Source organism: Wyeomyia smithii, chromosome 2 (genome assembly GCF_029784165.1).
Source record: "Wyeomyia smithii strain HCP4-BCI-WySm-NY-G18 chromosome 2, ASM2978416v1, whole genome shotgun sequence".
Classification (NCBI taxonomy): domain Eukaryota; kingdom Metazoa; phylum Arthropoda; class Insecta; order Diptera; family Culicidae; genus Wyeomyia; species Wyeomyia smithii.
In genome coordinates, this window is record NC_073695.1 from 246,772,579 (window position 1) to 246,799,566 (window position 26,988).

The 26,988-nt window shown below is 37.3% G+C and overlaps 1 protein-coding gene across 4 annotated transcripts in view; it reads right to left on the reverse strand.

Annotated features, from left to right (window-relative positions):
• The window catches only part of LOC129722502 (rho guanine nucleotide exchange factor 11), a 114,466-nt gene that overhangs the window by 70,235 nt on the left and 17,243 nt on the right, over positions 1 to 26,988 (reverse strand). For 2 of the 4 annotated variants that reach the window (XM_055675968.1, XM_055675965.1), the window contains exons 3-6: positions 3,481 to 3,655; positions 3,268 to 3,360; positions 1,082 to 1,139; positions 391 to 524 (exon numbers count right to left, since the gene is read on the reverse strand). In XM_055675968.1, coding sequence (XP_055531943.1) covers positions 391 to 524; positions 1,082 to 1,139; positions 3,268 to 3,360; positions 3,481 to 3,655 — 460 coding nt within the window. The remainder of the gene's footprint in view (positions 1 to 390; positions 525 to 1,081; positions 1,140 to 3,267; positions 3,361 to 3,480; positions 3,656 to 26,988) is intronic. The other 2 variants (XM_055675966.1, XM_055675967.1) reach the window with 2 other exon arrangements.

Genomic DNA, 26,988 nt, shown 5'->3' on the forward strand with positions numbered 1-26,988 from the left:
TATGCAATTTTCGTAAGATTGATAATTAAGACGATGTTGTGATTATTCAGGTTTAAATATAACATTCGTCAGCTTTCTTTTTGTTTTTTTTACACTTTATTGTTAAAGAACAAAACTAATTTTGCGCTTATTTTTCGCATCTGAGGCATCTGAACAATCAACCACCCGAAACCGATTTTAAAATTCAAATATAATTTATTCACGAATAGTACAATAATATCCCGCTGCTGTCTATTGGACAAAATAGAAGTATGTATAGCAAAAAGTGTAAAATTGGAACGAACTTATATTTGGAGCTAACTAATTCCGTCTATCACACAGTATATAGTACAGGCGAAACAGAGCGACTGCATCGACTGCAAGATGCAACAGGCCGCGATTTTCACTTACATCGACGGGGACAGGAGCGGTGATGGAATTCCGCGGCGCGATCGGTGTTGTCGGCGTGATAGACGTCGTGGAAGGCGATGGACGCTGCATTCTGTTGTTACTTCGTTGCACCGTCAATTCAACAATGTCGGAAGCTGCCGGGTGAGAAAGAGAAAAAAGAGTTTCGTTAGTAAAACAGGAACGATTCCCATGTGTATACGTGCAGCAGCCTAACCGCTCTGTTTCTGTTTATTCTTACACTAGACGAACCGTTTTACTAAAACTTGCTATAAAACAATCCTGTACTTGCGATATCACAATAATTCAATTTTGATCAGTGCGGCCTGTCGAAACAAAGGAGCTCACTAATACATACAGAAATGATCAGACACATTTTACTGCATAACATTGCCATGAATAAATTCCGTGCACAGCAGAAATCGCCTTCATTATACTTTCGTTTAGTGACGCACACACTGGTGGGAACTAGTAGAAAGCGGATCCTGCAGTTCCTGAACCAACGACGGCATCCATTTGTACTAGAATACAACAAGCAACTAGCCGCTAATACGCGACAATTTTCGTCTGTTTACACAGCTTATTATAGTCTTCTCACATTCAAAACGCGGCATGATCTTCTCTCCTACGCGTTCTAATCGCGAGATCTGCTGCTTTTGCTGTGCACTGTACTGTGCTTTTCAGATTTGTTTACCTTTGATCAGCTCCACCACGTTCGTATGCGTCGAAGATCGTACAGATGTTCCATTAACCTACAGCAAACGCCAACGTCGATGAAGGGAAGAGAGAAAAAGAGAGAGAGAGAAAATGTACAGAATAATGTATGCGGCGAGGAAAAATAACGACTCTGCAAAAATTAGCCCTAGTATGTATGGCTACAAACATGAATGAAAAGTGTAAAAAATGCAGGAGATCACACACTCCGCGCGTGTTTTTTTTTGGCATTGCCGGTTGCAGGTTTTCGTATATCAATGTAAACGCTCGTTATGTATGTCAATAGCAGAATCGAACTAGCGAATTAAAACGACTACAAGGCACTGACTGAGTTTTCTAAATATTTTTGAACATATTTGTGCAAATTAGGATCTTATTTTTGAAGTCATTTTATGTTTATTAATGAAATTGAAAAATTATACCGCTTCTTTTGAAAAATAATACAAATTTATTCTGTTGAAACTAAACATGCAGCAAAATTAGATATCATGGAAATATACCCTTATAATCAACAGTTTAACTGGATTCTGAGAGGGTGCGGTCATACCCATAAAAAGTTGGCGCTAAATTTGTTTTGAATTTTTTTTTCCAAATCGATATATGTAATATATCGATTTGGAAAACATATTACATATCTTCATGGTCTATTTTACCTTAAGGGGCAACAATGGCGCCATTTTGAATTTTCGAGAAATCGAAAATTTTCAATGTTTTTTCGACGCCATTTTTTTTCAAAGCCAAATATTTAAATTCTAAGAGTTTTTTTCACATTATAGCATTCTCTTACCCATCTTTAATAAAACAGATCTTGAATTCGACCCAATTCCACTACAATACTGAAATAGGATTATCTCGACGTAGAGGTAACTTATTTGAAATCTGTGCAACGCAAAATCAAGAATGTAAGTGATAGTCAAAGACACGATAACAACAAAATTAGCATGACCTTCCCGTTTTGCAGAGAGAGGATCGCTTTCTTGGCCAGGACCGGTCGAAATGGTGTCTAAGAAACATTGAAAATTTTCGATTTTGCAAAAATTTAAAAATGGCATCATTGTTGGCGCCCCTAAAGTGAAATAGGTCCGAACTTGGGGAAATTTGTTTTTGCATCAAAATACATCAAAAAATCATATATAGAAGCCAAGGCAAAAAAATTGTTGCACTGTGTTATCAAGAGGTAGAGCATCGAAGCCATTAATAGATTCTACCTGGAGGGAATAACATCTCATCCAATTACAGTATTCCCATAAGAATTATTCGAGCCGAAAAGAGATGAAAATATTCAATACCTTGTCCCACTAATTTTGGTTAAAAATTTAGCTAGTATTTTTCCTTAACATTAGCTTGGCATTAATCGGTAAAATATAAAATTTTTCTGGTCCAAAAATTTGTTTGTAAATCAAAATTTTATGTAGATACGATGCTATACGTTGCTGCACTACGATTACAATGGATGACAAAATGAAAAAAGTGCATTCTAGAAGCTCAAACTGAAAAAAAATTAAAAATGACAATAAGAAAAAAAATTGCATTCCAAAAGCTCAAACTGGAAAAAATCAAAGGTTTGCTATATGCTTTGAATCATTAGCAGTTGAAAAAAAAAATCATTCAAATCCCGTAAAAAGCTTGATCCCGAAAACTTTGTCGTACAAATGAAACGAAATTTAGTCGTGCATTTTATTATTCTCCAACTCAATGAAAATCAATCAAAAATCGTTGACGGTACTGACGAAACTGTATTTTTAAAGCACCGACGCTATGTATCGGGAAGGTAAATCATGTAAGCCCAAAATAAAGGCCGTTTCGAAACTTGCAATCGACAATGTCTGTACGCATACTACCAGGAGGCGCGAACGCCAAGGCAGGCCAACGCACGCACACGCCAACGCACTCCACCGAAAATCTCCTTAGCGGATGTGAGAAAACACAACAGCAAAAGTACACGCAACAATGAACTCGCAGGTAAACATCACACTACGAAACAAAGCTGCTGCCAGGTCAATGCCGCTTGCAAGCGAATGATGAACCGCAATATTCATTATTACCGTATCTTTCATCCGGTGTGTTAAAAAACGCGTTAAATACGCGACCTCGAACCTTGATAGTACCAGCTACGTTCGGCTATGAGCCTACTTTTCTAAACGAAACGATGACCTTAGAACCTACCTTCAGTATCATGTCCTCAGCTATCAGACCGGCCTTTTGTGCAGGGCCACCCGGTTTCACACTTTCGACAAACACCGGTTTGTCTCCGGAAACCTTTCGGGGATTATCGATTGCAAAAATATAAATGGAGAGCGATATGAAATTGAATGAAAATAAAAACAATCATAGGTAAAGGCAAATCGTCAATGTACAACAAACAAACAAACAACTCACCTTCATGCCATATCCGCTGGCATCCTTGTTGACAGTCAGCACCAGCGTCAGCATCGAGACCGCAACGTTCTTGGGTGAGTCGCGGGTCGGCGTCAGTGTCTGCGGTCTCTGGCGGTGTGTGGCATTACCATTGAGATTGCTACTGGATGAGGTACGAGTGTGATGCAACGGTGACCTGACCGGTTCAGCGGGTAGTGCGAGAGCAGCATCATCGATCGCAGAGTAGAAGAACAGGCAAATCATGCACAAGCCAAGAAATGAACGGAAAATGAAAAGGAGAAAAAAAAACACAATCAACCAAACGGAAGATGAAATCTATAGCGCAGAATCGATACACGGATGAGCAATAAATTAGTTATACTTTACACGGGTCAGAGTTTAGCGAAGATGATCGAATAACTAGCTTTGTCTCTTTGCTAGTTTGTCTGGGGCACGAATGATGAGCTCAGTGTAAACTGATGTCATCTTACGAAAGCACTTGGTGAAATCAAGGCTGTTGTTTTTTTATTCGTTTCACCTCAACCAATAGAGGCTAATCAGTGAGAAATCTGCCAGTCAAGTGCAACGAACACAGCAAGATGATCCCGAATTATGGTGGGATGACTAATTGAGGCTTTTTTGTGGAATGTGTGAATATTATATATTATTATGGGTGAAGGAGAGATTATAACCAAATGAGCTGCATGTCAAAAATGCATAGGTATGTTTGAACATAAGCAAACCTGGTAAAATTGTGTTTGTGTAAATCAATTTGATAAATTATGCATTAAATTCACATTCACTACGATGAACTGGAAATAATCGAGATATCACTGAACCATTTTTGTTTTAGTGGAAACTATGCGCACGAAAAAGGTAGAACGATAGTGTAATCTCTTGTGCAATGTCTTTCCATACTGTCAGTATAAACAATCACAGGCGGTATAAACACCCATTAAATCTTATTTGCGCGTTTGCGTATGAAAACTACCAAAGGGTCGAAAGTTGTCGAAGAAATTATTGCTACCGTATCCGATCGTATTTGCAGTAATGTCAAAACTATGACAAATATTGATGTGATGTAATTAGGAAGCAATAAAAATGAATTATTGAAAGACTTAGAAACTTTCCTGTGTGCTAATGCATAACATCTTGCACTGTGTATCAATATTTTGGTATATAAGAAAGAGCACACACTCGCAACCATTTTTTAAGCTTTCATCTGATCACCGCACGCGGGGGAAATTTCTACGGCAAGGGATCATCAACAGTGTTTCCATTTGCCGACCTTGCTTGGTGTGTTGTACCGCCTGTGGCATCCTCCTGGCTGGTTGTGTAAAATCAAGTGCAAGTGCAATGCCAAAATCGATTGCCGTTTTGTTTTATAGCGGCGTGAAATTTTCGGCGTGGATTTTGAAGAGCAAGAGTGAAAAACGATTTCGTATTACATTTAATAATTAGAAAACAAATTAGAGCTAAGAAATTTTATTGCGGTCCATTAAACAAAAGTACGAGCCGATTTGCAACCGGTCAGTTATTTATTACAAGCATTTATAACAAGGTGCATAACCTCTAACTGAGCAGAGCAACTCTGCACATTATTTAGACACGCCAAATAAAATCTTACCTATCCTGGTTAAATTTATTCAAAACACGTGCAAGTCCGAAAGAAATCCTTTTCTTCGCAACCGAAAGGGGAAAAAATAAACGAGAAAATACGTCTACCGAAAGAGTTTACCAGCAACTAGAAGTGTTATTTTCAGTATCATCATATGTTTCTTGCTGAATTTTTCGGAGGGATAAGTTAGCGAACGTCGTTCTGCCGGTCATAATCATACCCGATAACTAGCTCACTCCCCCACGTCCGACGTCTTTCACCATTGGACAGTTTGCAACGGACGAATGATCCGGGTTTTTAATGCCTCCGTCATGTGCTGCCGCCTGGTTTTATTTAGATATGCGACTCCCGAGAGGGTGTGCGGTAATAAAAATGACATAAATTTGTTTGACCCGCTTGAAACCTTTCCCGGAGAAAAACACATATTGTGTTTCGGGCGAATAAGAAGCGAAAAAAAAGAGATAACACGAAGAATTGCATAATTAATTTTTGTTCAATTTTCAGTATGCATACCGGCAAGTAATTCTTGTAAATAATTAACAGTAAGACGAAGTAAGAATTTAAACCTTGAATTTTCTATCGGAGCAAACACGAATGATAAAGTGGGTTGGATGAATAAATAAATAAATGCAATGATCAATTCAAACATATTTCCCGTAAATATGGGAGCATAGATCATAGCCAAGGATGCAAGGTCACAACCGATATCAATCGAGCATTGAGCTAAAAATTAAGCCACACCGCGTTCTCCCGTCCTCTGTTTGTCGGGGTGGCGGAAAGAGGATTATTTGTAGTACTGCCGCTAGCTGCTGGGCGACCGAGTGCAAACACGCGCACACGCCTTCATGTATGTAGGTCTGCGGAAAAACCATACAGTTTATTCGAGCGTAAACGATGTTACTATTTCACTACTATCGACCAATAGCCGCAGGAAGCGAAGAGGTGTGTTTTCAGATTCTAATTAAAAGAAAACGTTTTACGAGCTAATGGTGCAAATTGACTGTGTAGTCAGTTTGAGTTTATTTTTTCTCCGCCGGGCAATAAATAGCCCCATTGAGTTTCGCTGCCATTGCGCGGACTAACTCGGACAGATACAGAGACTCTGATATAATTATGATTTAATTGGACGATGGATGGCTGGCCGGTTGATGGAGTTTGCGTTGAAGTTATGTAAGGTGCCTATTTTTTCCTTTTCCCTAGCGACCGCTTTGACGGCAATTGCGTGAAATCGCGTCCGCGTCCCGCAGTAAATATTGACGGTGCGGCTCAGGTGAGAAAATCGAGGCCCATTATCGCGTGGCGCCATCGTTGGGCGTCAGAACAACGCATGATGGTGAGAACGTAAAGAATGGGGCTTTGTGTGCGAAGCGCCGATGGTTATAGTAGACCTCAGACACATTCGACTTTTGTCACTTGTTGCACTAACGAACTGTTAACTAGGGCTGTTTTGTCGTTCTTTCGTCGTTTGGTTGAGTTTTATAGCTTGCTAAACAATGACACAATGCACCGTAAATGGGTTGGTCAAGCTAATGCCATTTCCAGATAAGCAACTGATTCGGATTCTCGTAATAGTAACCAGATTATGTTGCTGACATTCTTCTGTTGATATGTAAAATGTGTGCTTCTACGTATACTAATGTTTATGTTAGAATGACTGCTCGTACTTGCAACAACTTTTCCGTACAGATATGTTGCTTAGTAAAGATTTAAACCTTTCCTTAATCATGAACGATTTTACATCTTAGAACTTTGGAACTGTAGGGTACGTTCTGAAATTTTCTGTTGTTTCGGAATTATTGTGGGAAACCGTGGTGTAACTACCCTTCCAGAGACACAAAAGCTAGATCAAAAACGGTAACGAAACCTGGGGTGGCACTGCGCAGCTTCCGAGTAGGTCACATACTGCCAGTTATGCTTCAAGCTCAAAAGGAGCTGTCATTGTCATTTGTCCTGCGGCTCATCTAACCCGCAAATTCGAAAAAATACGAAAAACGAAACATAACGCCCCCCAGCGATCATTTAGTTTTGTTCGAGTTGCTCGAAACGAAAGGCGCAATGTCACCCCTGGTTTACGACATATCAAACTTTAAGTTTAAGTGGTACAAAATACATTGTCTAATCAACATAAAGATAATGCACAAATTCAAATTATCTTTTTACTATAAAACATGATAAAACTGAAATGACTAAAGCAGCCCCGCATATCAAAAGAAGCCCCGCACAGCGGTATTCAATGCATTTTGCATTATTTCATTGTGCTCTTTTTAAAATAAGTATTTTATCGTGAATTAGTCGCAAGCACCCTACTCAGACCAACTTATAATAATTTCATTTACAGTCATCCCAGTATTATGGGCGAGACAGTTTAATGGGCCAGCCTACACCTCGTATTGGTTTCTAATGTACATCAATAACTTATAATAATCATACTGAAGTTTAGTGAATGTGAACATTTCTCATTTCTCATGTCTTTTGTGCGAAACCCAAGCATCAGGGTGGCCACGGTTTTCCCGATGAAATTATTTAAAATTTCCCGATGTTTTAATTTAAAAAAAAAACTATCAGATAAACATCAATTTTCACATGTTTATTCACATCCTTGCAAAAATAGTGACATGAAAAAATGAAAAATATTTCTCCTTCTCCGCTTTTAGCTGTTTGTGACTTTAGCAAGTATCTTCATAGAGACCTCTTGCACAATTTTCACCATCATTCGCCTTCTCGTGCTTTCTTGATTCCTTCTGCTTTTACTCTCTGTCAACCTGCTCTTGAGCTTACAATGCTTCTGAATAAGGGTGTCAAATTGTCATAATTATTTTTTTCTATGACAAAATGTCTTAGAAATGCACGAAACGTCGAGTTCTGTTATTTCGAACAATTTTTTTCTCGAAAACTTCGACCCTGGGACTTTCGCGCTGGGCATAATGACATGTATGAGAGATTTCTCAGACCCGTAAAATAATTCAACCGACACTTTGAATAAACAATTTAAAGAAAAAAATATTTAAATCAATCAGAGACTTTTTCTGGTAATTTGCATGACAAACCATGGAAATTCCGAAATCCACGAAAAAAAAACGAGTGAAAAATCACAGCAAAAACTGTATAAAACGCAATTTGTATGTATTTCTGAACAAAATCATGACAGTTTTTCAGGAATTTGATAAATATGAGCTCCTTTTTCAAAACAGTATACAACACATACTAACAAAATTTTCATTTATTTTGCATTGAAATGTAGACTAATTGATATGTTCCATTGTTAAATATAAATGGGAATCGTTACGTTTTAAATTTTTAGGACAAAATACCACATTTACGATTTAAAAAAAATCCTTTTTTCTAGATATCTGACATATCATTTTAGTTTAAAGGCTCTAAAATAATTTTCCTTCTTTTTGCGTAGCGCATAAAAAAAATTGAGAAATCTTTTACAAATAGCTTTTCAAGGAGACAATACAATAGTCAATAGGACGAACACAGAATAAAAAATAACTTATTTTAATTCTGCAAAAAAAAACGCAAAAAGACGTATAGAGTTTGTGGAAATTTTTGATATATATTCTCTTTAAAATATGTCACTTGAAATGCAATAATAATGCTCTTTCATAAAAATGCAAATCAAAACACCTACAATATAAATGTCCTGCTTGTGAATAAAATCATATTAAAAATCGAGGTTTATTTTTTCTGCCGGACTTTTTCCGACCTCAGAAGTAGAACCCGGATAGGTCCGTTCCGGTTTAGTCCGATATGAAATCGAGCTTTGAAGATTCCGGTCCTATCTGACTTTTGGACTCCAATGTCGAACACTATTCACAAGAACTTTCAATGAACCTTCCGCGATGCTGATAGTGTCGTATACGATGTTTTGGGCAATCAAAGTTTCTTCCATTTGGTTCAAGCAGTCCTTGTTCACATAAGACGGGAGTTGGATATGCAAGATGAGAACGTACAAGTATTTTCCCGACAAAATATGTTACGGAATAGCAAAATATGTTTATTCGTCTGATCAAGCTTGATTTTATTCAACGCTACGAGAACTACGAAGCCGCTGCTGACTTTGGCTGAAGCCAACAACCAGCATTTCTATAACTGGCAGAATCATGCCAATTAGGTCATCATGCAAAAAAAAAAAAAAATACAGGTTTTCACCGCAGGCATGCAGGATCTTGATTTTCCTGGCGTGAAACCTAATTTCCCGGTTTTACCGTCTCTTTTTTCCAGTGATTTGAAATTCCCAGCTTTTTCCTGCTTTTCCCGTTTTTCCCGGTAGAATGGCCACCCATTAGCATCAACAAAAAGGAATGGGACTACACATAATTGGTATATATTTATCGAATTTATTCTGAATTTCTTATACGCTCCTAAACATTGACATAATTCTTATACGCTTCTAAACATTGACATAAAATGCTGGGGACGAGGTTGGTTTTGTATTGGTTTTTACCATATGTCAATAACTTTTAATAGTCAAATTAGAATTTAGTGAACGTGAACAACATGTCTCTGAATGCCTTTTGTATGAAACCCTTGCGCTAATGAACATAACTTCTAAGTATTTTTATGCATCGGTATTTTAAGAAGTGTAGAAGCTAGTTCTAACGCTCGTTCATCTTGGATTTTCATAATCGCCTTAAGGTCAATGTTAACCCTGTAGAACAGTGATTTTTATGATAACTGTACCCAGTTTGGAAACTTAGGCTGAAGAAAATTCTTCTTGGCTTTATGAGCCCGTTTCCATGGTTATTGATTACGCTTATGCTCTAAGTCTACCGACCGAGTTTCCAACCCGAAGACAGGTGCCTGTATCAGGAATCGAACTCTTACCTTCTAGCTTGAACTGCTGTACTTTTACTAACGGAGCTATGGGGCCTCTACTTCCAAAACATATAAATATTCAAAACATGAGAAAAACAAAAACTTAAAAAAAAAACCTTAGCAAAATATTACAATAATGTATTATCGAAATTGATTCAATGTCTTTACAATATGCTTAACAACAATATCGCACGCAGGCTAATAAGCGGTCTCGATCAATTAGATTAGTTGAGAGAACTCGATATCGATATTGTTTTTGGCATATTTTGTATGTTGTAGGATAAGAACAACGATACAGCGTGTGACAGTGCTGAGTCGAGAAAATTTCCAGCTCGAAATGATCCTCGACCTGATCGGAAATCGAACCCGATATCACATCCGTGTGAGAAAGCTAGCCGATCGACATCACTAACCACAGAGCCAAGGAGACCACGTACAATATACTCGCCTAACATTAAATGTTCCTCTCGACGTTAACCTCTCCATTGGGATTTATTATTAATTTAGTGTTTCTGTCTTTGAAACAAAAATAAAAAAACTTCTGGCTTTTAATACTGGGAGCATTGGCTTATAATACCAGGTGTGTCAAAAAGTGGCCCATAATAGTGGGAATCGGATGAGAATATCATTTTGTGAATTTGGAAAAAATAAGTTGTGTAAGAACGGAAATACATATTTTCAATATCAAACTTTGATTCATTTACCACAAATTAGTGGAAATACGGTTCAGTCTTTCTTTTTCTTTTTTTTTATCGTTAACTTAAAATCACAAATACACTTAGCTGGTCCATAACACTGGGATGACTTTATCTTAGTACGTAATTATTCTTTGATTTGAAAGAATTTTGAGATTTTAAAGCTTCTGGAAGAAATTTTCACGTTTTGTAAGTAGCCAAAGGAAATATCAATGCTTTTCCGTAATCACCTGTACCTACATATGGTACGGAGACTTTTTTCTTTTACAGAAATACTTGTGTCTGCATCCTGGAGGTAAATCAAAAAAGATGCTATACAGAAGTGGACCCGAGATTGAACCTCACCAGATTTTATATGCTGGTAGACAACCTGCGGTTTTCGATCAAGTCAATTTTTAACGCCAGATTCAATGCTCCATCATTTCATTGAACAATACTCTGTTCTGCTAGCTCAAGAAAATAGCTGGCAGAACAATATGCAAAAATAGCATATTAGCTAACAAACAGTTCTATAATCGTGAGAATGATTCAATACTTTTAAAAAAATCTGGTTTTTATAAAAAAATTTTTTTTTTAATTTTTCGAAAATATAACTATACGTGTGTAGTAATGACTTGTACAAAAAAATTCGACCTTCGAATTTCGCTTAAAATGAGTGCTTGAAAGTTTTTTCTTCTCGAAAAAAATCGCCATTCAAAATTGCAGCGAAATCGGACTTTAGGAATACGTGCCTCAAGCGGTCAAAGTTTCCCTTTTTCGACTATGTGGTAGCCTTGAAAAAGGCCGATTAATTCAATTGTCTATTCTATTCAATTATCGCATAAATACGATATCTGCACTGACATCATAAAATAGACTACACCATTGTTTCTAGTTCTCTAATTTCCCTACCTGCGTAATTTCGTATGTTGTAATCAGTGCAGTGTTACGAAATTTCGACACTGCAAAATGAAAATGATACAACAGCAATTTCACTTTCACTCTCATCGTACTGAGTTTAAGTGTCACCCGTGTCAATTTTCAGTAAAAATCATGTCAGTGATACAAAAGATATGCCTTCATTAATATCGAAATTATTTGATCTAAGCCAATCCATTGCATGAAGTCGTTGAAGTAGGTAAGCATCTACATTCTCAACAGCATAAACATCGCGGAAGTAACACAGCGTGTGCGAAATCGCAGTAATACTGCCAGTCAGCATTATCACTGTTAATTGATTAGAGCTGAAAGTAATTTTCAATGTCAGCTCGTTCGAATCCCACCGCCGACATAGGTGTCGATGGTTGTGAGGTGGCGTGATCCACTCACAACCAACCCAACTGGTCTAGATTCAATCCTAGCCGATACACATAGGAGTATTTGACCCAAAAAGTTGGCCAAAAGTCCGACATACAAAATACACGATTTCCATTATTTTTAATTTATTTTAGTCGAAAATACCCTCATGCTATCCAAGAACCCATTTGTGTCTTATCACTTAAACCAAACTGTTATATTTCAAAGTTATTCCACAGTAATTTGGTCAGTTTAAAAAATACGTGCTACTGCTCGGGTGGCGTAAAAAATTGAAAAATATTGTCAAAAAGTTTTTCTATCTAACAGTAAACAATCTACAAGATAAGTATAATGTTTAGCAATATTTAAAACTTTGAATGCATAAAATAATCATGGATTGTTTACGAAATAAGTGATTGTGAAAGCCGACCGCGAAAGATCCATAATATTGTGAAATTAATTATATGATTTAGTAACCTTCCGCCCAAGTCCCGTCGAAGCTTTATTCATTGACAGAAAGGTCAAAGCCTTCTGAAAATATACGAAAAGAAAAATCTTCCTCCTGGTTCCTCTTTTTTATTTTATTGCCATTTTATTAAATGAAGATTTATATGGAAATTTCTAAATCTTTGTTTTAAACCATGTGTAAAAAGACACCATAAAAATGGAATGAGCGAATTTAAAGTAATATTTTATATATTGGGTGACGTTTTAAATGGATGTCACCTTCTTTGTGTTGATTATACGAAAAAAACACGTTTTTAATATAAATCTATCCAATTACTACCAAAAAAGAGCGACTTGGACTTTTGGCCAGCTTTTTGGCTCAAATACTCCTATGTGCGACACCGGGAGATTTTCTGAGGCGAAAAATCTCTGGGATCACGCCTTCCATCGCATGAGGAAGTAATAAACGGGTCGTGAGTTAGGGTCCTGGGTGTGGAGTCGCCTCCCTGGGCGTCGGTGATTGGCCACAACAGTGGCGGAACTAGACCGACGGAAAATAAGCGAGAATAAAAAAAAAGTGAAAAGCGAGTTTTACTTTTTTCATTTTGTCATAAAAATTCACTTTGTTCGGCAAAGTGAACACACACACATTTCATAAAAAACAAGTTTGTCAAAGGCACCATACTTCTATCTGCTTCTTTAAATGGACTTTTGTGAAGTTTTCTACAGATTGCCACTAAAAATAAATTTTTTCAATGTAACATTTTGTAGTGATTCTCTACAATTTTTCAATGTCCTACATTGTTGTTTGCTATCACAAAACAAACAGTTTCATCGAAGAAAGTCTATTTTTATTTCTCATATTTCTTTGTTTATTGACGATTTTCATTGAAATAATCCTCTAATTTACTAACAGATGTCTTTAAAATCTGCAAATATCTGCAGCCTAAACCATTTCTATATTTAAGTATAAGTAGAACATCATTTAATCCAGATATAGACATTTGTCTCTCGCTGTCTCCTGTCTAGATATTTGTAAATAAATGAGTGCATTAATTTAATAAAATTCTTTAATAACTAAACAAACTTAGGAGATAAAAAACAAACTTTCTTTGGTGAACTTGTGTGTTTTATTATAGTTAACAACATTGTAGAACATTGAAAATTTCTAGAAAATCACTAAAAAATTATATTGAAAAAATGATTTTGAAGGGCATTCTAGAGAAAACATCACAATAGTTCATTCAAATTATCAGATACAAGTATAGTGTCTTCGACAAAGTTGTTTCTTATAAAAAGTGCTAAGACTTTACTCAGCAGAGTGGATTTTTATATGCAAAACTGAGAAAAATAAAACTCATTTCTAACTTTTTGGTAGATTAATTACAAAATCCCAACTTTCTCAAAATGGAAAATAATTATTTAAACAACTTTACTGAAGACACTACGACTCCAGAACCATTATTTTTGAGTTAAAAGTAATTAGTGTAAACTAGTGCACTATTAAAGTAAAAATTGTCAATAACCAAAGAAATATGTGAGATAAAAGTAAACTTTCTTCGGAAGTATTGTTTGTTTTGTTGTAGCAAACAATTTTGTAGAACATTCAAAATTTGTGAACAATCACTATACAACGTTAAATATAAAAAAAAGATTTCTAGTAGTAATCTATGGCAAACTCCACAAAAATCCATTTAGATGAAAAAATAGAAGTATGTTGTCTTCAACAAAGTTGTTTCTTTTAAAATTTGCTGAACAAAGTGGATTTTTATATTCCAAAATGAGAAAATTGAAATTCGTTTCTCACTGTTGAGTGGATTAATCATGAAATTGCAACTTCTATAATATAATTAAACTATAATAATTAATGAAACAACTTTGCTGAAGATGTTACAGCTCTAAAATCAATGTTTTCGGGTCAAAATAATTACGATCACGTTTTTGCGACTTTGGAAACAGTGTGCAATACTTATGTACGAAAAATAATTCTCATTTCATTCTGTTTCAGAGTTATCTTCTGAATAACTCCGTCTGTTTCCAAGTTCCCACAGTTTGTCCCAGTTTCGCAATAGGAATGTAAAAAAAATGATTTCTTCCAGCCGATTCGAACCGATAGAGCTCTCATAAGCGCGACAATACAACATGAAACGAACCGTGTTCCACGGCTTGAGGGCAGATAACGCTACCGTTCTTCCGTTGTGTCGGATATATGGTTTGAAATTCTGCTGTGATTCTGTTTTTTAAGACGCAATAGCGTAAATGCTGTTGCAGGACTGAGAATGCTACATTTCTGCATTTGCTGCTCTCTGCTGCCGTCCGGCACGGGAACAAGTACAAATTACAACCAGCCCTTTTCAGGGCCACAAGCGCGTTTTTGAAGCAATGTTGATTTTTTCTTGCATTGCAAATTATGAAGTATGCAGTTTTAGCTTTGTTACAAGTGATGAGAGATCTCAACTATTTCAATTACATGATTTTGAAGCACCAAGAGATACCATTAAACACCAACGCGACCAGCCAGAAATTGAAACCCGGCTTTTTATTCTTCGCACCCAACATGCGTATGGTACCGGTACAGTCTTGAAATGAATTATACATACAGCACAAAGAGTGCATTTACGATTAACTAGGTGTATTTCTGTCGACCGGGGAATCAGAAGTCGAAATCGACAAGGCTTGACAATTTTGAATAGTACAATAGTTTGGGCGCAAAATTGTTTTCCAATCGATTGCTGCAAGAATGGAGGAAACCGGTTGAAAACTATCTGTGTTTTAATCGTTGAAAATAGACAATTTTCGTGACGCTCCTGATGTTTTCGGGTTTTGAATTGGACTCCTGTATAATATTCCCGAAAGACGAATCTTACGTAAAAAAAAACAATGAAATTACCATGAAAACTTTTTTTTCCAAGAGCCTTTCATGAGCGTTTGATGATTTTGATCATTCTACAGGAGTTTGTTGGTTGGACATAAGACTGGGACATGATTCTATGGAAAAAAGCCATGGTGTCATTTTTTCGCTTCCATGCACTTTCCGTGTTCTTTGTAGGCAGCGCTGTAAACTTTCACCGTCATGAAAGGATTTTCAGTTGACTTGAGACAAGTGAACATGCGGTTTTCGTCATTTTCGTTTGCGGTGTTGAAATTTTGCAGCCCAATGCTGCCGGTACCCGGATAACTGTCCCATAATGAAACAACATGTTGAGAAAACGGCGATTTAATATTATCCGTGAATTTTCGGATTTCCAGCAATTACATCCAGAACCAATGACCATAACAGTTTCATGGCACCACAAGTATATCGTTGAGAACAAAAAACCATGGATGGAATTGGTTTTACGTTTTATAACTTAAAAAAAGACAAAATGGGACAAAATATGCGGGTACATTTCAAAAATACTCGCATATTTTGTCCCATCACATATGTATTCAACCAGTAACCGGCAGTATCATAGGCAACGTAGATTGTACTAGAGAAAAAAAAAACATTAGTTTAGTTAATTAAATGACATACTTCTATATGTCTAAAATAATCCGATATACACTAATCTGGAGCAAAATTATATGTTTGCAGTTTGTACCACTATGCTGTGGGACTGTAATGCGGGTACTTTCAATATGGGACAAAAACAACTTGGTATTTTTTCCATGTTTTTCCATACAAAAGTATCAATTTTAATTTTTTATCAGAAAATATGATAGCGCAGCGTAAGCACGGTATATTTCGTAGATTGCAGACTGATGACTAACGCTTCCACTCGGATTGTAATTGTTTTCCAGAAAATATGATAACAATTAAGTCGATTCCCGGTGATAACTCAAAAGTGACCAAAATCAGTATGGGACAGTTATGCGGGTACCGGCAGTATGGTCCTATAACAACTGTGTAACTTCTCAGATCGATCGGTGAAACTATATTTTCGCGCCCGATTTTTTAAATGTTTATACGATTTTATATGGGAAAATCCTGTTTTTCAAAACTTATTCTCTAGAGATGTCCAGCTGGCTCTCAAAAATATATCGATACATGAAATTTGAAGGAAATTTTCCTGGGAACAACTCTTCTGAGGACAGTAAGGCGCTACGATGTTTGTAGAAAAAGTTATCCATCCCAAACTGATTGAATATCTGACAAACGGCTAAACATTGAATTTTTCTAGCAATACAGCTACGGCAGCCGCGTCACTAGCTCAGGGTGGCCACTCAAAACCCGAAATTGAATTCCCGATTTTTCCCGGTTCGTTCAAATATTTTTCCCGATCAATTGTACTTCTGATTTCTGTAGTTTTTCACAAGTTAAGGATTAAACCGCGTGACTTCCGATTTGAATCCCAATATGTTAAAAAAATTTTCTAAACATTTCAAACACATTACTTCAGCAACGCAAGCACCTCATCATCCATCAGTGCTGTCTCTCTGGGTGTCCGCGAGAGGTTTTGCCTTTTTGGCTTCTATCGGCCTTTTCCGGGTTTCTTCGTGTTGATCAGACTGCTCCTTTTTCTTTGCCTTCATCAGTTCAACATATCGGCTATGTGAATTGCGAGCGTAAAGGATCAACGACTAGCAAAGCAAAGCCTTGGTGCTACATTCCGATTCGGAACTCGACCTTCTGTCTGTTATACACAAACTTCGCGGCCTACTGTTTAGTGTACAGCACAATTGCGGGGCTAGCTCTACGATCCTACTGTCACTAATAGTCTTTCCCGAACCTACGACGACTGGCTTGTTAGACGTCGTACCTCGTAAACCAAGCGCTGTGCTACAAGGCTTTTCTTTTCCTGATCCACGAATAGGTAGTCCAACGTGGCATTGCCATGTAATAGAATCAAAATCTTCTTGATAATCACAGAGGCGTTTGGTTATGGATAACGAAACCTACATCAAGGTAGACGCAAAGCAGATATTGGGGCTGGAGTCCTACGTTGCCACATCACGGTTTGATGTTCCAGGAGACATTAGGAAGAAGAAAGTGGACAAATTTTCCATAAAATACTTGCTCTGGCGGTAACCTGAGTAAGCCGTACATCACAACGGGTACCATCAACAGTGAAATTTACCGCACCGAGTGCCTCCAGAAGCGTCTGTTGCCCTCCTGCGGTACAACGGAGGCGAGACATTATTTTGGCCGGTCCTGGCATCATTCCATTACGCGCGATCGACGTTGGATAGATATAGAGAAAATAACGTATTTTGTGTACCAAAAACCGCCAACCAAATTCACCAGAGTCCAGAGATTCGTCCGGTGGAAAGATTTTGGGCCATAATGAAGGCCAAAATTCGAATATCATCCAAGGTGATTAAGAACGAGCTTGAGTTGAAGAAAGAATGAATAAAAGTGACTAAAAAGTCGGCTCCACTGTTGCGCAAAATGTTATGAGAGGTTTTGAGGAAAACGTGCGGGCTTTCAGCGATAAGAAGGAAATTGAACTAAATAATTATGCCGAAACACAATTCATATGTATAAGTTCAGTTCCCTGAAAGTTTCAAAAAAATCCAACCTATAATAAACTTTTGGCGGATACTTGTGTGGTGCGTTTTTTTTTCGAGTACAGGTCTCACTCAACAATTGTGCTTGTGAGTATTCTTGGCGACATTTAGTGGAATTCCCGATTTTTCCCGGTTCCAAACAATTCCCGGTTTTTTCCCGGTTCTCCCGGTTGGGTGGCCACCCTGCTAGCTATATTATACATAGAATGCTCTAACAGATATTCTGCTAACTCGAACGATATCTCGACTCGGAACTCAGCAATGAAAATTCGAGAGCCCATCAGTAGTTTTTATTAACTCTACACCGTGCTAACAAATGCACTATCATAACACTTGATTATTAACAGTATTTTGACTTCCATGACCCAGTATTAGCCCGTGAAATACAACACAGTTACCCCTCTTTCGTAGGTATGTGAAATAAACAGCGAGAAATTAAATGAAACATATCGTAGCGCCATATAGACATTCAACAATTTATCAAAACAAATGGTACTACACAGTTGGAATCTACTTCGAGCATAACTATCGACCCGGAACCGGAGTAGCGGAGTGTGCGTAACGCATAACTGATATCACTGAGCGACTTGATGCTGCTGGTGACCACCCACACGGCGTGGGGCTTTAAACTACTCAAGAGCTGCTGTGTGTTATCGCACATGCAGCAAGTTTCATCTGTTGTCGGTTCCGTCTTGTGATTTCGTCGCCATTATAAACGCAGCTATACGTTACGCCGCGTGTATCAAGGCGGCAATAACAGCTACAGGCGCATTGACTCTACTCGAACCAGATACACAGCAGGCATTACAGTGTGCGGTCGCGAGTGCAACTTACTGTTGCTAATAGGAAAACCATTAGATGACGTTACGAGGCATGCATTAACACTTTTAGCGCAGGTTTTGATGAGTTCGCGATTAGTCATGCAGCTACTTATGTCGTTACTAGCGAGGGCGGCTGACCAGCGCAATTTACTTAAGCGAGAGATGATCTGACAGAGTGATGGCAGACACTGATTTGCCAATCGTTTTGCAAGACGTTTTTTTGTATTTTGTATATGGCTAGCTTTGAACAAACAATGCGACTATCAATTTATTTGAGAACATTGAAAATCCGCCACATTCACTTCATAAACATATCGGAACGGTACATCTTCGTGCTGCGGAGCGCCCACATTCCTAACAAAATGTTTTTTTAATAGTAACAAACGTAAATAAACACCGCTTCCATCCCTAGCTTATAGCTGCAGTACCAGTGATTGGCAGTGCGCGAAATCTAGCATAATGAAACCTTACTGAACCAAAACACACTCTAAGAAACAATAATAAAGTCGCTCGAACGTGTTCATAACCGCCGGCCGCCCCGCTCGTTGTTGGTAGCGAGTTTCAAAATGGCATATATTAAAAGGCGTAAAAAATCCTATCAAAAAGTGCTGATTTCAGCGTGTTTCGTTGCAGGTCGCTTTGCTACCTGCAGCTGGGTTTACAGTACCGCGACGAACGCTCACCCGCTGTGCCAGACTGGTATGAAAATTTAGTACAGCTCTATGACTTAACTTTCAACATTAGCCGATTGATGCGAAATGGATTTTTTTGTTTTGCAAAACAAAACTACACTGAATGGTTTACCTTTCTGTACGACGGCTACGGTTGCAAAACCTACACTCGGCTCGGTACCTCTCCCTGCACACAAATACTTGCAAAAACAACAGGAAAGAACACGCGAATCTTCAGGCAGCGCGTTTTGATTGACGTGCGGTCGGCTCATGAATCATGATGGACACATTGTGGGATCAGTTGTGGACTGAGAAACTGGGTCGATCGGGTTTCGCATTGTTTGGTGAACTGAATTTATGTTCCAGCGCACAAATTTCGATTTCACCACATAAAAACTCACGCACGATGCTGTTGCGTATGATTGATGGAACAGATTGTTACCAAGAGAGAAATATTTTGCCTGAATCGTTACAAGCAAGTTACTATAAAAGTGACTTATCCAGCGCGTTAGTTGGGAGGAAGTCCTCATGATTTCTAGAATGTTTTTGTGAATTAAAAGTGTATGGAAAGACCTGAGAATAAATCCATGCTTAAGTCACTTAACGTCAAATGGTCTGATTATCTTGAAATTTGAAACAATGACAGCTCCCTTGTTGACTCAGTAACCTCGGGACGAAGATTTAATTTATTCTAATTTAAGCTATTTTTTACCTTCGTTGTTACAGACTCTTGAGGTTTGCTGCTAGCTTAGAAAAATGTTGAATGCAATTATTTTTAAATCAACTATTCAGAAACTTATTAGACTTTGACAATGACCGCTTGAATGAAATTTAAAAACGTTGTACGCAAATATAGCATGTTGGAATTTTCACCATTACTGTCTATAGTAATTCTCTCACCATGATCTAAGAACCCGACGTCTTTTTTGTCCAGGGAGAAATTTTAGTGAGTGAAAACACAACAATTGTAAATTTTGTACAGTACTTGCCCATTTTGGATCAATTTCAAATTACTAGTAATAAAATTAATTGAATCAATTGAGTAAAATGAATGGGAAATTCCTTCAACTTTGACGAAATATGTAAAAAACACAAACACCTGGGACACATCCCTTAGGGAAGCAAAGTCCTAAGCGCCAATTCGTAAGCTCACAGAAATCACACGATCAGGGAATGTACTCGATCTTACATCATGTGATAGTCGCGTTGCTACAAAATCACGTGTAACACAGTAGCCTTTTTGCCTACCCTAGCAAAGAAAATCGTGCACAAAAATTCGCAAGTTCAGCCAGTTTGATTAACCAACACAGGCGGATGGCGGAAAGAAGCATGATCGCAATTAACACTTCGATTGATTGCCCCTGATTAGCTAACGGCTCACTGGAGCTTTCGAGAACAAACAGTCGGGGGCAATATTTACTAAAGTCTTAGGAAACTTTACTGTATGAACTGATTCAATCTGTCGGCAACCGTTTGTTATCTCGGTGTCGACCTTTTCGCTGCAGGTATAGAGCAGCCCGTTTGGTGCGCATGGAGTACTGGGTCAATGACAAGGCGTCATTCGGTCTGCTGGGAAGGCCTCGCGAAGAGGGGCTCTTCAGAGCAAAATTTCGCAATCGAACAATGAGCTTTTTTGTTTTTTCAATTAACCATACTGGCGGTCATCGTCGCTTTAATTGGTCTTTTTTCTTGTTTTCGGTTGTTACTTTTCCGTCTGCATGGGATGCACGCGCTCAGACTTGATTCGTAATCCGTCTTCATCAATTAATCACATAACATCCAAAAAGCTGACAGTAAACGGAAAATATGCTGCCTATTAGGAGAAACCGGCACTGAGCTGCTCGACTGGCTGATGGCCGCAAATCGCTTGTTTTCATCGCGACCGCGTACCGACATTTTTTTTTCATTACATGCTGCATACGTTTCTCAAAATGATAATCAAAAACATTTCCGTGATGGAATGCTATCACACATGTTCCGCACAGGTTTTCCATCCTTTCTCCAGTGCACGCGCGATGATGTTGTTATGTCGGTGGCGAGATGCGGTCCGCCAAAGCTCATCGCCTTCTCACAACAAACTTGCCAGCAAGAAAAAAATAAAATAAAATAAAATAAAAAGAGTATGACGCAGCGCTCACTTACACACATGCTGGTGTAAGCGTCGTTAGTAGATTCGAGCTAAGCGATAAGGCAATTCGCTGTTATTGTGCAGTTTCCTGGCCGGCAGTCGGCCTCAAGGTTGTAGTTCACTATATTTCGTTTTAGGAACAATGAAAGAATCCATTTAGTTTGACAATATCCCGTTTTATCGTCAAATTAAAATTGTTTGAAACAACACGGTATTTATCAAAACCAATCAATTTGCCCAGACTAGATGAAAAACGCACAAGTAATCCCAAAAGTACACGCAGCCAAACACTTTGCGTACTACGATTTTCCCTCGAATGAGATTTCAAAAGATTTTAATTTGCACAGATAATCTCCACATAAACGAAACAAACGAACATCAACACATGGAAATAATTTCAGAAAATTAATAATAATAATAATAATTTCATTTTATTCCGTGATTTGAAAGTGATGTATATATAAAAATTCGATCACAAAATCACTTTTATAAAATATTGGGGAAAACATAAGCTGAAAACTGTTAAAAACATTTTAAGATTTAAAAGAAACATCTTTTTTGTCATGACAAATTTTCCGTAGTTAATTCCTGTTCCTAGCTTCTTGCTTATTAGGTGATTATGTTTTTAGAAATGTTCCCTGGGAAAAAAGGAATCGTCATTTCAGACTCCCCGTCCCCACTCGTGGACAACCGTGGACACTGATAAAACCCCCTCTCACCTTCTTTGTCCATGTGGACATTTTTTTAAAAGTAAAATTGAAAAACGTTTGTTTATTGATTAAACATTAAAAATGTCAGCAAAAGAATAACGAAAATCATTTAAGACTCAGCTTAAAGCCACGTAAGAAACACGCTAAAAGATCAGAATAGGAAAAAAAAACAATAAATTTTGCTGCAAATAGTTTCGAAGTTGAAACAAAAATAGTTTTCAATTTTGCTGGAAATTTTCGTTAACAAAAGAGCTGAAATGTTGATCTCATTTTGGTTGATTCAAAAAATTAAGAACTTCTCTTCAAACCAGCACAGAAATCCAAATTCTTGAAACGCCATTACAGTCTAGAAGAAACCAAAAGAAAAATAATCACAAGTTATGCTTTGAATGATTCTTCTAAACGCGAGAAAAACAATACAGTAGACTCCAAAATTCACCCTAAAGTAATTCTAGAAAACAAAATTAAAGGTCAAATAGAAAATAGTCAAAACATAGCACAAAATCCATAAAACATGGAATGGCCAAAAATGAATTTCTAATAAAGTTGTAAACCACTCGGAGAAATCAAAAAAACGATAAAAAAAAAGAAATTCAACAGTTAGTTTAATACGACTGAAAGTTCTGTAGAATCTGGAGAAAAAAGTTTTCTTCAAGTCAAAAAAGATTTGAAAAATAACAACTATGTACACCAAATTTAACTCAAAATGTATGAAAACGCTCCGAGGAGCAAACTGACTGAAACCGTTGTAAACAGAAAGTAAAACAACAGTACTTCAATTTGTTCAGTTTCAGCTCAACAAGTTCTCAGGAAACCAGGAAAATTAAAAAAATTAGGAATCTGAAAAAAGGCTAAAAGCTGCTATCAAAACATTTATCCTTAATTAACCTCAACAAAAAATCGAAACGTCTCTAGAAGTTAAAAAATTATACAACTGTTTATGCTGAAACTGTCCATAAATGCAGAAGAAGAAAAGAGTTTTGACTATAGCTTTACGTGACACATCAAAGAAAAAAAAAACAAAATATCTGAAACGCATCAAAAAGGAGGAATTATAAATTTACCTCGGACGCGTTCAAACCTTTTGTTAACAAGAAAAAGTTCTAAAATCAGTCCAAAAGAAGGAAAATACTAAAAGAAACAAACAGTTGAAACCTAGGATGAAAAAGATGGTAAATTTGGTTCAAATTAATAAAGTGGGTAATTGATTCTAACAAGGGGACCAGAGACCAGAAATAAAATGATTTCAAATTTATCTCAAATATAACTAACAACTACTTTGAAAACCAGAATATATGTGGAATTTTTATAATAAGCCAATGTATTTTTCGGCTTTTTTTTGTTTTAGAACTGTTTGTCGTCTTAAAATGCAATTTTCGTATATTGTTCGCTAGCTATTTTCTCACGCTAGCAGAATAGAGTCATTGGCAAGTGTGTTTCGTACGGTTGCATTCCGTCAAAACCAGGGGCGACTCGTGGCTTTGGAACCTGCCTGTTCAACTACAAATTCTGAAGATCGCAGTTTGAGGAAGTAATCACAATCATGGCTGCGTAATCACACAAGTCATTCTATTTGTTACTATTTGAAAGTAAAACTAAAAACCAATAAAATATAAATATAAATTCGCATTCAAAATATATTTTTTGACTGGCGTTCCCGTGTGCAATGCACAGGTTGCACCTATGGACGAGTCGCCATTGGTCAAAACTGTGCTCAAATCTATGTTCGTTTTATTTGGACTCCAAAAAATATATTTTCCCGCTGCCGCTGTATAACATTACACCTGATGATTTCTTCTATTTTCGTGTTTCATTCGATTTTTGGTTCGGTTCCTTATTTTATATCTATTCCATATAAAAATTTTCAAACGGATTGTCAATTTAATTTAATTAATTTATTTATTTTATGCTTTTTGTTTCTCTGATTTATTTATTTATCACTAATTACGAAAGTGGTTTTTCGGAATTTGCGCATCCCAGTCTCCTTCTTCCCTAATTAGGCATCGTGAAATTCATTATAACCCTTTTCCTCACCCTCAAATCTAAGTGATATTTTCTTCCTAAAAAATATCAAAAAGAAAGAATGAATTTGCTGCTTGCCCAGATTTCAACTGTTACAATCTCAGCGGGAAGTTTTTCAACAGATTTTAATCAATTTTAAGCTTTGAAAGCTTATTTCAATTTCTAAATCTTATGTTAGATTTTGTCGAATCCTCTCTTCCCTCCCCCCCCCCAAGTAAGCATGCGTAAAAAATCTTAACATCCCACCGTTCTACAAAATACTTGAATTGTATCTAAATCTTTGTCAATTTTTTAGGGGTTTATATTTATTCATTTAAATAATTTTCTGTTTTTCTTTTGGAATTTACATACTAGCTTGTCATTTTTGTTCGATTCCATTGCAATTTTATAAATAAAAGCAATGGCTTCGTCAGTAATCCTATTTGTATGACAAACTTTTCGAAAAACAAAATTATGCCCAGAAACCATTTTCCTAAGTTTAAGGTTTTTTTTTGTGTTTGGAATTAGAATTACGTTATCCATTGATGTGAACTTTTGTAATATATCCCAGTCAATTTTGCTATACGTGTCCCCTTGCAATATAACGGTGCCCCGCTGGACCATTATTATAAAAAAAAATTGTCCATCAAACCTCTGGTTAAATGTGTTAGTTAATAAATTTCAAAATAATTTTTATTCGATTCATGCAATATCATCAAAATTTATCCAAAAACTTGCCCAAATCATTTTATACCAAAATATACTTGTTGGTGTTGTCACAGTTATGATAATTCACCACTGACTTAACTCTCCAAATTGACTCAAGTATGTTATTTAGATGGCTTAGTAGCTCTAGTTTAATTTAAATGTTACTATTAGAAAGACAAGCGCTGCTAAATGTTCGGCTTCTACTACTTTATCAAATTTTCAATTATTAGTGCGATTTCCAGGTTCTGGATAGTGAAAGAACAGTGTATAATAAATGGTTTTCTTTTTGTCTCGAACATGGGTTCAATTCAAAGAGACAATTTCTGATTTTGCTAGCAGCTGAGAAAAGCTACAACTTCCGTTCTTTTCAAAATACCACATCACTAACCCTAGAAAGATAGTCTGCGTCAATTTGACTCCTCGCTTTGGTGACATTACCCTCTTCGTTTTCAAATAGTGCCATCATGACCATCATGATGATCACTCAATATTAAATTTTAAACAAAAACTTGCATTTTAAATTATTTGAAATTTATGCATCAATTTCACGTCGAAATAAGATTATCTTTCCAGGGCTAAGTAAGTACCCTGTACCAGTGTTCTGCAGAGACACTGGAAGAGGTCTTGGCCATCACAATGAACAAGCTTCCGAGCCTGTTCATTTCAACGTGATTTGGCAACTGAACAAAACTCCAGATTTACAACGATCGCTTATTAAGTGCCTTGATTGAGTATAACAGTAATCACATGTGTTAGCCTATACTGCCTTCCTTGCATGGTTGACGTAAAAGCCAATATGTCCAAAATGCACTTTTTTGTTGATTCGACTTTCTTGTTCTAAAATAAATACAATAATACACACTAAAAGAATCTTTTTTGTTCTGAAACATTCGAGAAATATTAAAAACTGCGTAACTACCAATTGGTTTTACTCCGTGCGAAATGCAATTGTTCAAAAAAATTGTATTATTTTTTAAATCACTTTTTCTAATTAGGAAAATATAATACATAATTTTCAAAATTTGAGTGTAATATATATGTATACGTGTGGGAATATTTGTGTGTGTATGTGAGTGCGTGTTTGTGTGTGGGTTTGTATGAAAAAAATAAGTTTAAATTATTTTTTCCCATTCAATTCACAGAACGTAACATTTAAATAAAACTAGAGCCACTAAGCCATACAAATAACATACTTAAGTCAATTTGGAGAGTTAAGTCAGTGGTGAATTATCATAATTGTAGCAACACCAACAAATATATTTTGGCATAAAATGATATGGGCAAGTTTTTTGATGAATTTCGGTGATATTGCATGAATCGAATACGGATTATTTTGAAATTCATTAACTTACACCCTAAAATCGAGATTTCTCGAGATTCAGTCGGTGGATTTTTTCGAAATTTTAACCAGAGGTGTAAAATGACCTCAAGAATTGACCCCTATACTTGGATTTGATGGACAATTTTTTTTTATAATAATGGTCCAGCGGGGCACCGTGAAAATACAATGACCACTATTGTTGAGTGATCAGTAGGCTGTCCCAAAAAAATCGATGTTGAAAACGGGGACGGGACACGAGGCATATGGACGCTAGGCATATGGATGTTAGGCATAGTATGCTAGGCATACAGACGCGAGGCATAATGGATGTGAGGCATAATGGATACGAGGCATACTGCCAAAAGGCATAACGGACGCGAGGCCGAATGGACACGAGGCGGAATGGACACGAGGCCGAATGGACACGAGGCCGAATGGACGCGAGGCCGGATGGACGCGAGGCCGGATGGACGCGAGGCCGAATGGACGCGAGGCCGAATGGACGCGAGGCCGAATGGACGCGAGGCCGAATGGACGCCAGGCCGAATGGACGCAAGGCCGAATGGACGCGAGGCCGAATGCGACGTTGTACGATCGCATGAGATCCGAATATGTAGTTCCGGTTTTAATATATTCCTAAAGAGTTTAAGTTGGGTATAATACTTTTCTTGAAATCATGCGGCGAAGACGCATAATCGAGGGCAAGGAAACGAGGCGGCACTAAGCCGCCGTGATTTCCGCAGTCCGAGCCGGCCGCCGACCCGCCGTCGGAAGCGGCGGCCTCTCGCACCCAAACGACTGATCTACTGGTTTGCTAGGTCTATTC